This window comes from Bufo gargarizans, chromosome 2 (genome assembly GCF_014858855.1).
Source record: "Bufo gargarizans isolate SCDJY-AF-19 chromosome 2, ASM1485885v1, whole genome shotgun sequence".
NCBI classification, from domain to species: Eukaryota; Metazoa; Chordata; class Amphibia; order Anura; family Bufonidae; genus Bufo; species Bufo gargarizans.
The window spans coordinates 240,827,492-240,841,871 of NC_058081.1; the positions used below are offsets into that span (position 1 = coordinate 240,827,492).

Here is a 14,380-nt window from a genome sequence, read left to right on the forward strand (position 1 = left end):
TAATATGTAAATGAACTGTTCTTCTGAATGAGTGCTGCATTAAATGCTTTACATGGATACAAAAAGCACTTGTTAGAAAATGAGAAAATTATTTAAGTGGAGAAATGTAGTATTGCAAAAATATGATAATGTAAAGCAAATATAATATTTCTCTTATCACATACTGGCAGGATTATGCTGAAGATCATTCAACATAATCTAGTGCCATAGGTATAATGCCAGGGTAGTAGTCTTGCCTGCAGCTATGAGGCCAAGTAACTAAGGGGGGCTATTTCCACTGCCAAAGACAGGATAAGGGCTTATTCACGTGACCATATGAATGAGTCTGCATCCGTTCCGCAATTTAGCGGAACGGATGAGGACCCATTCATTTAAATGGGGCTGCAAAACATGCGGACAGCCCACTGTCCCCATCCGTTGTTCCATTCCGCGGACAAGAATAGGCATTTCCATAATGGGCCGCCCATTCCGTTCCGCAAACTGCAGAATGCACACGTGCAACATCTCTATTTTGCAGACCGCAAAACACGGCGCGGTCGTGTGAATGCGCATAATTGTAAATGAAGCATCAAGAGCAAAATAATGGAGTTTAGAGGAGGAGGAAAGCGATAGCAAATAATGGAATGCAGAGCATTAAGACCAATAAAGAGAGGAAAAGACACAACTAGTGAAATAAACTCCATAAAGATAATACATTTTTCCATTTGGTGTTGATGGTGGTCATGGTGGTCAAAGAATCCCTGTAGGGCCCATGGATATACCGCTGTCTAGTTTATTTTCCTGTGGATTTTTATTCAGACTTGCTACAGATTTCACCTTTTGCATTGCCTAAAAAAGGAGTGTTATATCTGTGTGTATGCGCTAATATTTAGAATGAATATCTCAGTATTTTTTTTATGTAAAAATTATATAGGAAAAGCCTATCAAGGGAGTAAGTGTATTAACAAAGTAGTTAGAAATGTTATGGTGGATGTAGAGTAATGCTCATCACAGTATAATTGGTATGATTGTTTTTCAGCTGTACCGCATAAAATTGGTCGAATTATTGAGGGAAGCCCTGCTGATCGCTGTGGGAAGTTGAAAGTTGGAGACCGGATCTTAGCTGTGAATAGTCAATCTATCATCAACATGCCTCATGCAGATATTGTAAAACTGATTAAAGATGCAGGGTTAAGTGTGACGCTATGCATTATTCCTCAGGAGGGTAAGAATCCTATCACCTTTTCAGAATACTACCCATCAAGGTCTAAATGCTGCCAACTTTTGAATTAGATTTTTATGTTTGCTTTCTTGGTACTAATATGTTGCAATTGGTAAATGACTGTTTGTAATGGTGATTGGTAATTCTTTTTCTGGCCTCAAGGTTTCATATAATTGATTTTGATGACTTTTATAGTACAATTCACAATGTATCAAGTCTTTAGTATTATTGATCATGCGTATTACTAAGCAATTTGGTATTCATCCCTTCCGTTTGATGTAATCCTGAGTAGCATGAGACAACAACTGATGCAGAAAGCCAGTAAAACATTCCCCAGAAAGCCAAGCATATTACCAGCATTCACCTATCCACCAAACAGAAATACTTAGGTGACACATAGCATATAAGTAGGCCATATAAAAGTGAACTAAACATATCCCAATATACAAAGTTTTTTATCTTGCAGGAAGTTTGTACCTTGGTTCCAATGACAAGACAATTTAATGTCTCTAGGAACCTCCTAATCCGGTGTACTGTGAAATAGTTGTGATTTTGTGGTTTGCTGTTAACACATTCAAGTTTAAGTAAATGAAAACTAAATTTTTGGTTAAATGTGGTTTGTTACTTGAATTTATTTGATAATAACAGGTGATATCTATAAATGAAAATATTGGAAAGCATTATATGGTAATTGTGAAATGGAAGAGGAGATAATGTTTTGTGAAAGTAAACTTGGACGTGTCATCACTTACAGTATAGCACAGTTATTGTAGCTATGTGGATGTTTGGGGACATAATGTACTTGAGATGTCACAACAATTTAGAAAAGAGAGGTTGGAAATGTAACTGAAGCATGCACGATTACAGACATTTTAACTGAAATGGAACACATTTAACATTTTCTTTAATTTTTAATTTTACATCAGTTTTACACAATGACCACTGTACCTGTTTCATACATTCATACATCTTATTTGAAATGTTTAAAAAAAATGGTGGCATACTAGGTAACGTATTTAAATAGTTTGTAAAGCTGAAAAAGCCTTATGTCCACCCAGTTCAGCCTATGATCCGGCAAAGTTAATTGAGAGAAAGGCAAAAAAAAACGCCCAAGAAGCCAATTTTCGTCATCCTAGGGCTAAAAAAAATTCCTTCCCGACTGCAAATCTGACTTAACTGGAATAATTCCCTGGATCAGTGACCCTTCTCCAGTAATTTAGTGACTATAATAACTAGTGACTGTAATACTGTCACCCTAAATATATGCATCCAGGCACCTTTTTAGAGTTCACCATCACTTCCTTCTCTGGAGAGCTTCTTAGTCTCACTGCTCTTACAGTATTTTACTTACTGTATATAGAGCTGACCTAGACTAGAATTCGTAGACGGAATGCAAAACGGAAGCATTTAAAAGGAATTCCATTTTTATCCATCATAAAAGAAGTCTATGGCCAAGCATAACGGATCCGTCTGGTTTCCGTTATGCACTAACCACTACTAACCACTAAGTTAATGTTCTTCCCTTACAGTAAAGAATCTCCTTCGATGTTAGTGTAGAAACCTTCTTTCTAGGGATGAGCAAATCAATTTGTTCATCTGAAATTTTTTTATACCTGTGAGGGAGTATCCCCACAGCTACAGACACTCGAGTGACCACTTGATTACAGGGCCAGACATCTCATTCAGTTCTGAAAAACTCACACCTGTGAGCAGTGGCACATGCGCAAAGGTTCGGCCAACTAATCTGCATCAACAAATTCTTTCATCTCTATTTCCTTCCTCTAGACATGGAGGATGCCCCCTTATTATAGCAAAAATCCTCGGTATAAGTAGATCATCGGAGAGATATCTGTTTTGACCATTGATTTATTTATACATAGTGTTTAGGTTACTTCTCATAACGTTCACCGTTTTACCGATTGATGTTATTGGCTTCACAGAACTAAACAGTCCCGCTTCTGCTCCGAGTTCAGAAAAGCAGAGTCCAATGGCGCAACAGCACAGCCCTATGGCGCAACAGAGTCCAGTAGCTCAACACAGCCCAGTAGCGCAGCCACTGCCTCCACAGCCTCTACAGTTACAAGGCCATGAAAGCAGGTACAAACTTATGGACTAGTTTAATTCAGTACTGTTTGCTTATTTATTTTCCTCTTTTATAAAATCATATTACAACTGAGATAACTATATTCTAAGGCCTCTTTCTCGCGGGTGAGGGCCGGATAGGATGCTGGTGCGTTGCGTGAAAATGCACGATTTTTCTGCACAAATGCAAAGTGTTTTGCACGCATGTGAGAAAAATCGCCATGTTTGGTACCCAGACCCGAACCTGGACTTCTTTATTGAAGTTCGGGTTTGGGTTAAGTATTCTGTAGATTTTAATATTTTCCCTTATAACATGGTTATAAGGGAAAATAATAGCATTCTTAATACAGAATGCTAAGTAAATTAGGGATGGAGGGGTTAAATATTTTTTTTTTATTAAACATACCTCATCCACTTGTTCACGCAGCCCGGCTTGTCTTCTTTCTTCTTCTTTGAGGACCTGGGAGAAAAGGACCTTTGGTGACATCACTGCGCTCATCACATGGTCTGTCACATGGTCCATCACATGGTGATGGACCATGTGATGAGCGTAGTGACGTCACCAAAGGTCCTTTTTCTCCCAGGTCCTCAAAGAAGAGGAAAGAAGACGAGCCGGGCTGCGCGAACAAGTGGATGAGGTGAGTTTAATTTTATTTTTTTAACCCCTCCATCCCTAATTTACTTAGCATTCTGTATTAAGAATGCTATTATTTTCCCTTATATTGTTATAAGGGAAAATAATAAAAATTGCCCCCATCCCGATCATCACCTAGCAACCATGCGTGAAAATCGCACCACATCTCCACTTGCTTGCAGATGCTTGCGATTTTCATGCAGCCCCATTCACTTCTTTGGGTCCTGCGTTGCGTGAAAAACGCACAATATAGAGCTTGCTGCGATTTTCACACAACGCACAAGTGAAAATCACCGCTCATGTGCACAGCCCCATTAAAGTGAATGGGTCCAGATTCAGTGTGGGTGCAATGCGTTCACCTCACGCATTGCACCCGCGCGGAATTCTCGTCCCATGTGAAAGGGGCCTAAGAGGATATGTGAAAATTTTATGCTTCTGAATCCAGTCCAAACTGGACTGCTCTCGTATGCTTACTATTATAAAATGCACAGAACTGTAAATACAAGTATATATAGAAAGATGCATGCTCAAAAATAAAAGTATATCAATTAATGTCTGTATGCACACATGGATATAACCAAGCACAACCAAGAATAACCAGAAAATGGTAGAATATGATAATAGAATACAGCAAATTCAGCAACCGTGTTTCCTTTAAATGGGTGGTGCAAGAATGGGTGGGTGGATTTTAGGAAACCACCCCCCACACACACCCGGCCGGACCTGTAAAGGGAGGATTACTCACCTGCTTCCCGACGCTGAAAACATATGGTTTGATGACTCTAATCACTGGCCACAATGGTGAACACATCCCCTTGCATCATATAACCATTTGTGATGACTGGGAGCCAGTCAACACCACGGCCAGTGATTGGCTGTGGCTATGTCAAACCGGATGTTTGCAGATAAGGAGCACAGTGGGGCAACACAGCCCTGGAACAGAAGGAGCGGGGAGCCAGCGCCAGAAAGCAGGTAAGTCATTTTCTCTTTACAGGTCCGGCCAAGTGGTAGGGTTTACCAAAACACCCTATTATTGCACAACCCGTTTATGGCTGATGTCCTTAAAATTAAATCAAGAAAAAGTAAATATCCTCTAATTTGTGGCTGAAGCTCAATCGATTGTTATAACAGCAAGCATTGATATGACTAATATTTTATCACTATGCAGCTACAGGTCAGAAGTAAAAGCCAGACAGGATGTAAAACCAGACATAAGGCAGCCGCCCTACACGGACTACCGTCAGCCATCAGCGGACTACAGGCAACCTCCAGTAGAATACCGCCATCCACCAGTAGTTGATTACCAGCAACCTCCCCCTATGGACTACAGGCAACCTCCTCTAATAGAGTATCGGCAACATTCCCCTGACACTAGGCAATATCCACTCCCTGACTATCGGCAATTCCAGGTAGGGATTTGCATTTTTTTACCTCTAGTTCTGAACAGTTCTGTATAATTTACCCTATAATGTTGTAGTTTATCAAAGCTTAGAAACGTACAGTATACAAAATATGTTTAAAAGCAATGCAAACACACTCGATTTGCTTCCTTTTATCTTATATCTTTTTTTAATACTGTATGACAGAAACACTAAGAGGAAAATTTAGAAAACATTTGTGGAGATGTACCGAGAAGTTACCTCTCCTGAGTACTAACTTGCATTTCCCATGCAATAACAAATCTGGATCATCTTTTATTATACCCTATATGTTGTGCAGTTCTTCTGATTTTCCTGCAATAAAGTTATGAATAAATTGCTAATAATGGAATGGTAATAAACGGATGTTACCATTCCCTTTGTCAAAAGGGTATCTCCGTGTGCAGTTTGACATACTCAGTCCTCATTGGTCAATGTCAGAATTTGCAGGGAGACACCCCCAACTGGTAACACATAGTTGGCAATTTATTCATAAAGTTTTAGCAGGAATAGAGGAATAGCACAATGCAGAGAAATGGCACAAGACAGAATAAATCTGCACATGGCTGCTGTTCCTACAAGATTAGCATCAGGAAGGCAATTGTGACTGAAAGCCACGCTAACAGCTCGGATTGGAATCAAACTCCAATCCTAGCACGTGAAACCCTGTAAGCAGTGCTGACAAACATAGGGGCTGACCGTTTATACTGCTCAGGATTGTCCAGTATTAGCACCCCTTAATGAATATTGTAAGTACGCCCTAACAGATTCCTGTACATTTTACATGCATATTTAATAATCATATATTATATACTAATATGACATGACTTTGTAGTTAAAAAAAACACCTACAGATTTTTTTTCCCCTTTTATGAATTTTATATATTAAATGTTAATCAACTGTACAATACATACTGTATATGGTATCTTGATCTTCCACTCATACAATAATGTTATGGCATTCAGGATAACATTAACCCTTGCAGATGTGTTCAGGGAAAATTCGCGATTTCGCAAGCAAGTTCAATTAGTTTTGCCTGCGATCGAGTTCAGTTCAGTTTTTATCGCAGGAGTGTAATGCGATTTAATGCATTTTGCACACGCGTGATAAAAAACTGAAGGTATACAAACAACATCTCTTAGCAACCATCCGTGAAAAACTAATCGCATCCGCAAGCAAGATGCGATTTTCACGCAGCCCCATTCACTTCTATGGGGCCAGCGTTGCGTGAAAATCGCAGAATATAGAACATGCTGCGATTTTCATGCAACGCTCAAGTGATGCGTGAAAACCAACGTTCATATACACAGCCCCATTGAAATGAATGGGTCTGGATTCCGTGCAGGTGCAATGCATTCGCATCACGCATTGCACCCACGCGGAATACACGCTCGTGTGAAAGGGGCCTTAAACCTCAGGGTTTTTTCATTTTTGTGTTTTTATTTTTTACTTCCTGCCTTTCCGGGGCCATAATAATTTTTTTTTTTCGTTCACATAACCATATAAGGACAGTTTTTTTGGAGATCAAGTTGCACTTTCTAATGGCACTATTTAATATTGCCTATGATGTGGAGGGGGGAAAATCCAAAAATCCAATTCTGCCATAGTTTTATGTGTATTGTTTTGTACCTTATTCAGTAAAAATGAGTCATTGAACCCCTCAGATACCGTGGTCAAATGTGACCATGGCATCTGACTGTCACGGATGATGTTGCAGATAGCTGGAAGTTATGAATAAACGTCCGACTGGCTTGATCCCAAACTAAGGAGCATATAGGTGACCCCTATAAAACCCCTAGAGCTCTCCCTGACTGCTAAGCACATACAAGGGTCTCAAAGGTAGACGATTGTATGCCCACGTACCTAAGACTGTGTGACACCTGAAAACCCTATAATAGTGAGGGGACACGACCACCGGCTCCCTTCACTTAATACGGAGGGAGTCAGGGTCACCTAGAATCAAGCTAGCAAGGAAACGCAATACATGAAAGGACTTATCTGAACAAACAGCAGCAGCAGCCTCCAGCAGTGAACACTAAATCCAGGAAGTAATATAAACCGCAAAGTGAGGCAGTATGGGAGGGAATATAAAGGAAGAGGATTAGTCTAAATAGGCGACACCTGGGAGAAGGAAAAGAGATGAGAAAGTGAAACCAAAACAAAGAACATTATGCAAGAGGTAGAGAAGGACGTCTGCCAGACCTTCTGACAGAACTGGCGGTGACACTGACAGGGCTAAAACCCCGAAGCATGCGCTTCTGGTTAAGGAACACCTCTCCCAGCAGAGATCGGGGAAGACGTTCCTTTACAATAATGAGCCTGAGCCTGTGCTAGGCTTCCAGGCTCATTGCTTGTATATTAGAGTTCAGGCCAGCAGATGGCAGCACTAAACTTTAACATAGGGGCATATTTATTAAGACCAACGTTTTAGATGCCAGTCTTAATAAAGCCCTATAGCTGGCTGAGGATCCGCCAAAGTTATGAAGAGGCGCTGGCCTCTCTATAACTTTGGCGCATCCAGAGCCAGTTCTAAATGTAAGACAGCTTCTTAGCGGTCTTACATTTAGACCATTTTCTATGCCTAAAACAGGCATAGAAAATGATGATTGATACGGGCCTGCCAACCCATCCCCTTCCTCGCCCACGCCAGACCCACAATTTTAGACCTGGCATGAGTGGGAATAAGTCGCAGATATCGGCGCAACTAGCCATTACGCCACCATCTGCATCTTAAATACACCTAATATAGGTATATTTCAGTATAATAAATGACCCCCATAGTGTTCTATACAAGTATTATTCTTTACAAATTGCAATCTAATGATTGCAAGTTAGGGTCCAAGTCCAATTTGGGATCTAAAAAAAGTTTTGAAAAATATAAAAAATAAAATAAATGATCAAGATTCAAATTACCCCTTTCTCTGAAATGAAAATCAAAGTAAACAATTTAAAAAAAATAACATCATAGGCATTGTCGCTTGCAAAAAAGACTGAACTATTAAAATAACAAACAAAAAAATTCAAAAGTTTTTATTTTTTTTAGTATTAAAATGCTAGAAAAACTACCGGTATACAAGTATTGCTGCAATTGCACTGACCTGGAGAATGAAGAGCACAAGTCAGTTGTAGCATATAGTGAACTCCCATAAAACTGTGGTGGAACTGTTTTTTTTTTCCCAGCTTCCCTCTACATTGTTTGCCATATAAAATGTTGCCATTAGAAAGTACAACTTGTCATGCAAAAAACAAGCCCTCATACGGCTATGTGAACAGAAAAATAAAAAAAGTTATGACTCCAGGAAGGCAGGGAGCAAAAAATAAAAACGCAAAAACTGAAAATTGCTTTGTCAGGAAGAGGTTACGTTTACGTTTTATTTCTGATGGATGCAATGTAATTAACATGGAAAAAGGTTTCTCTATTTTCTGCTTCTGTTGACCACTTAACTTTTCATAAACAGTGGAAATATAGGACATCACCTTTCATTTTCAAACTCTTACTTCCTTTATGAACATTTGAAAGGAAAATATCAGACGAGGTTTTTTCTTGCTAAATATAGCACATGTGGTCAGTTGTAGTGAGATCATGCTGAGCATTTATCCACAGCAAACTTTAAACCTTTAATAAAAGCTTCCCATTTATTTTCAGGATTATGACTATTTCACAGTAGAGATGGAAAAGGGAGCTAAAGGTTTTGGATTCAGCATACGTGGTGGGAGAGAGTACAAGATGGATTTGTATGTGTTAAGGCTTGCAGAGGATGGCCCTGCGATACGGAACGGGAGGATGAGGGTAAGTTACTATTATCTATCTACTCCATCCCTCTATCCATAAAGTCAATAATTTCTCCCAACTTTATGATATTAAAGGGGTTGACTCAGTATACTGTACATATTGATAGCATATCACTAGATACAAATGGTAGTGATACATGCATTGCTACTTCATGTCAGCTTCTCTCTGCTTACTACAGAGGCTATATGGTTAGTTTACTGAGTATAATGGACCGCCCATGAGGATGCAAAAGAATGCTGAGCTGAGCTAACAGGAGACCAAGTGGCACAACTCATTTCTAGCACTGTTTCCACTTCATTCTAGCAATGAGACCAATTTGCTGGTGGCATATTCCAGTAATATTTTTTGTTAATGTCCGCCACAAATCAGTCCAACTTGCCGATTCCTAATATTTGGAGTTTACGAATCATTCATTACATTACAATTAAGGGAAAAAACTTTGAGAGAGATTTTCATAATTTAATTATTATGTTGTATGCTAAGAATCTATTTTTTTCATTTATTTATGGATTTATATACAATCCACAGGCAGGTTTCCTAGCTTTATTCTTTTGCGTGATTGAACGGTTTATTGCCTTTTAATGCAAGTTTGGGCGTTTGTATGTTAGCATGGGGAATAAGTGGTAAATGAGAATACTGTTGAGTAAAAAGCTGTTGTAATCAAGCAGGAAGAATAAATAGGTTAAGCATGGCCGATTAACACAGCAGTACACTGTGGCATAATTTCCCACCCCATCAGGTCATGGGGAAAAAGGTAATTTGCTTTTATTTCCATATTCAAGTCTAATTGCTAAGTTTATTCTTGAAGTATTTTATTATTTTTATTTCCATACTAACTAGCAGTTCTGCAAAAGGAAATATGGTTCTTATTTGAAATTTTGTTGTGCCATCTGTAATGGAAAAAAAATGCTAAAATATTAAAAAACATTCTCAACTTTGTGAATTCAAAGGTGAGAAGAAAGCTGGTCTTATTCGTGAGTTCAAAGCTGGTCTGATTTGCTGTGTGTTTGTACAGAACAGAAAACTACTTGTGATAGTTGCTGGGTATGGGCAAGATGAGGCTCCTATGACACTGATAGATGTACATCAATAATCCCTGCTTTTCTGATTAAATTAAAAGTTATATGTTGTCCTAACAGCTAAGAGTTTCATGCCAGTGAGTTCTGATATTCATGAGCTCCTGGGTTTTCCTGTCCCCTATGGCTAACCGACAATTTTTTTCCAGCTAGAATCATAGGGTGGTGGGTGGGGAGAGCCAAGAGTTCATGAACATCCGAGCTCCTCGGCATGTGTGGGAACTGTTCAATACAAAATTTTACCAAAACAGCTGGGCTATTAACCCTTTGAGCCCCGGATGTTTTTATTTTTTTCATTTTCGTTTTTCACGCCCTGCCTTTCCAGAGTCATAACTTTTTTATTTTTTTGTTCACAAAACCATATGAGGGCTTTCTTTTTGTGGAATAAGTTGTACTTTTTAGTGCCACCACTTAATATTACATACAATGTAGTAGGGAGCTGGCAAAAAAAAAAATCCAAATGGGGTGAAATTGAAAAATAAAAAACCAATTCCGCAACAGTTTTTTTTTTTTTTACAATGTTCCTATGCAGTCTATTCTCCACGTCAGGATGATTATGGAGATGCTACATCTGTATAGTTTTTCTTGCATTTTCATACTGAAAAAAACTTAAACTAAAAAAATATATATTCTTTTCGTCACCATTTTCTGACCCTTTTTTGTAGTTCTGTTTGTGTTATGTTTGCAAAGCTGTTTTACAGGGTGATCTGTACTTTTCATTGATACCATTTTGTGGTGTGTATGACTTTTTGATCACTTTTTATAGATTTTTTTTGTGGGAAGTGAAGCGACCAAAAAATGGCAAATTGGCCATATTATGATTTTTTTTTTTTCCATTTTGCTGTTTGCCTCATGGGATAAATGTGTTTAGATCTTAATAGTATGGGCATTGATGTGTATTTTTTTTAAATTGTTTAGGAATTTAAATTTTTTATTTTGGGGAAAGGGGCAATGATTGTTTTCTTTTTCATGTTTTAAAATACCTTTATTTTATTTATTTTAGAATTTCCCCATAGGGAACTATAACAAGCAACCATCAGCATTTGGAATCTATGAGTATTTTACTATGTCCCTATGGAGCCCTGCCACAAACAAGGGCTCCAAAGGAACTAATGTGCGGCAGCTTGTGTTCATTTAGGAGCACAGAAACTGCCTCATACTGAATCTGGTTCCCCTGATCCTTGGCGCACTTTCAGGGTTTTTGCGCCTCCAGATGCTGTGGGTGATGCAAATGGGTCTATCTAAAAAATGTGGATCGGATGCGGACCAAAATTAACTTTGTGTTCATGAGGCCTTAAACACAGCTTAACAATTGAAATAAATACCCAGCCAAAGAGTAAAACAATATAGGAGAGATATGAAATAGTATTGTGGCATCATCACAATAGAACATAACCTTGAAATTAGATGAAATTAGAACCATTAAAACCAGCCCTGTACTTCACATCCTCGTTTCCCTATTCATAGTTCTGCTAGATTTATATCAAGCTGACAGCTCAGGGGGAGTGTCTTTTCTGCTGCAGCAAAGTGGGCGTGTCTAAGCTCTCCCTATCACAGCTCTGGAGGTGTGTCCATGCTCTCCCTATCACAGCTCAGGATGCAGTTGGAGGATGAAACTGAGCATGTGCGGCCATCTCAGTGATCAGGTCAAAGAAATAAGGAAAAAAACAAAGAGCAGGTGGCACTATACAGATTAATTTTTATTGAAGAAGACACAATTCACTTTCACTTTGCCACAACAGACCACACCCTAGAAACAGAATTGTGACATCATCACAATATAGTACACTTATTAATGGAAAACAAAGTCCATTGTGACATAATCAAAATGGAACACATAAATAAAGTCACATGCTATTGTTTTATCATTAGCACAGTAAAATACAACATATAAAGGCAAAATACATTATGACATCATTCCAATGGAACACAGCATATAGTTGAAGACAAAGTCTAATGTGACATCATCACACTATACCTGAAGATACAGTCTGTTACAACATTACAATCAAACAGTTGAGGATGAAAGACAAACATTGTGGCATCTTTGTCGTAAAATACACTTTAGGGAATTAAACAAGCACAGTTGTGATACAGTCAGTATTGATAGCAGTGCTAGACTAGGTTTTTTTTATTCCACCACAGGAAATTATTCAAAGGGCTTTCCATCTGCTGTATATAAATAATGGGGAGATTTCTTATAGTTGTACAACAGTTTTGCAGTGCAGAAAAGTCTTACATTTTGTCACAAGTGCAGCTTTGCAACAAAATTTGAGACTTTGTTATGTTTCAAAAAAGCCTTGGCAGGAGGAGGCTGGCCGCAGACCTCTGTGACCTTACTCATTTAACAGGTCCACAAGCCAACTGGCACACATGGCACTAGAAATCTACTCCAGTCTGAACCACAATTATTAAGGTGTGCAGCTCAGCACAAATGAAGACCTGCGTGCACAATGCCGGCCTTAATAAATCTTCCCAATATTCCTATCATTTGCATTGTAAATGTTATCATTGCATTGCATAAAGAACCTATCAATAAGATCTGATAGGTTACTGTAAATCAACCCATACAGAATAGATCGTAATGACAAGTGATTGGCTCCAACGTCCGCTCCCTTACCCTGCAGCCCTCCAATGGGCCAGTCTGGTCTGCATGTAATATATACTACAGCTTTTGTGACCAGTTATGGGTAACACATCACTCATGAGGTAGAGAAAGTGGTGGTCTCATTGAACAAGACATTGTCATAGAAGGGTCAGATAAATAAGTAATGCAGGAAGCTACATTTACTTATGCAAGTTTCTTAGTATTGGCATTTTTAATCACTTTCTAGCCATGGTCCCCACGCATTTCAGTTCTAATACCTTTACTGCTCATCTGTCAATAAAACTCTTAAAGTACTTAAGGCCTAGCTTTGCCATATCATCTGCAAGCACACTTTTCCACCCAGATATTCTTCCCAAATCCTTTGTAACTAATGTGCCATCTCACAGCAGCTTTTTCCGGACTGCTGAAGATTGCAGTCATTCACAAGAACAAGGCAATTGCATTAAACATAGCCATGTTCTGGACCTGTAAAGTCCACTCTGAAACACTGCACGGAACGTGCTTCTTTCTGATGTTGATAACATAGAAAAATCACTGATTTAAAAGTGACAAGCAAATATCTCCAGGAAAGAGGTTAACGAACACGTACCTCTTACAACGAGGATCTCTTTAGTCCTTTTTTTTTTTTGCTTGATTGATTCTGCGTGATGGAAGCTGGAAGTTAACACAGCTTATCCATTATTTATGACACTCTTCTATTTGTACGTTTCATAGCAAGCAATGGAAGAAAGGTTTGGAGTTGAACTAACCATACAACTAAATGGTAAGCCAAAAACTGGAAAAAGACAATCGCCAAAATAATACTTTTTTAACCGATTGGAAGCTCTAACATACAGCATCATCTGCTTTATTTTTGACAGTATGAGTCAGTAATATACATACATTGGCAGCAATTTTTCAACATAAAATATTTATAACAGGCCATCTGTCAGCAGATTTTTACCTATGAGACTGTCGTACCTGTTACATGTGCGCTTGGCAGCTGAAGGCATCTGTGTTGGTCCCATGTTCACATGTTCTACACTACTGAGAAAAACGATTTAGTTTATGCAAATGAGCCTCTAGGAGCAATGGGGACGTTACCATTACACATCGAAGCTCTGCTTTCTCTGCAACTACTGTGCCCTCTACACTTTGACTCACAGGACCAGGCAGTGTAAACCTGATCATGCCTGACCCTGACATCTCCTAAAGTCAATCAAAGTGCACAGGGTGCGGCAGTTGCAGAGAGAGCTGAGCCTCTAGGAATACCAGCAATGGCCCTGTTGCTCCTAGAGACTCATTTGCATATATTAAAACACTATTTTTCTCAGCAATGCGGGCACATATAACCATGGGACCAACACAGGTGCCTTCAGCTGCCAAGCGCACATGTATCAGGTCAGGCGGTTTCATAGGCACAAATCTGCTGACAGATGGCCTTAAATATTCAAATAACTTAGCATTTAGTCTAAAGTTTCAGTTTGCTAATTGGACCACTTATAAAGATATATAGGTAGATAGATAGATACATACATACATAGGTCATCAGTATTAGATTGGTGAGGGTCCAACATCCAGCACTGCT

At 38.9% G+C, this 14,380-nt stretch overlaps 1 protein-coding gene across 5 annotated transcripts in view; it reads left to right on the forward strand.

Moving 5' to 3' along the window:
• The window catches only part of MAGI2 (membrane associated guanylate kinase, WW and PDZ domain containing 2), a 974,764-nt gene that overhangs the window by 888,509 nt on the left and 71,875 nt on the right, over positions 1 to 14,380 (forward strand). For all 5 annotated transcript variants that reach the window (XM_044280134.1, XM_044280136.1, XM_044280135.1 and 2 more), the window contains 4 exons: positions 1,019 to 1,204; positions 3,142 to 3,298; positions 5,086 to 5,326; positions 8,983 to 9,126. In XM_044280134.1, the coding sequence (XP_044136069.1) occupies positions 1,019 to 1,204; positions 3,142 to 3,298; positions 5,086 to 5,326; positions 8,983 to 9,126 (728 nt within the window). The remainder of the gene's footprint in view (positions 1 to 1,018; positions 1,205 to 3,141; positions 3,299 to 5,085; positions 5,327 to 8,982; positions 9,127 to 14,380) is intronic.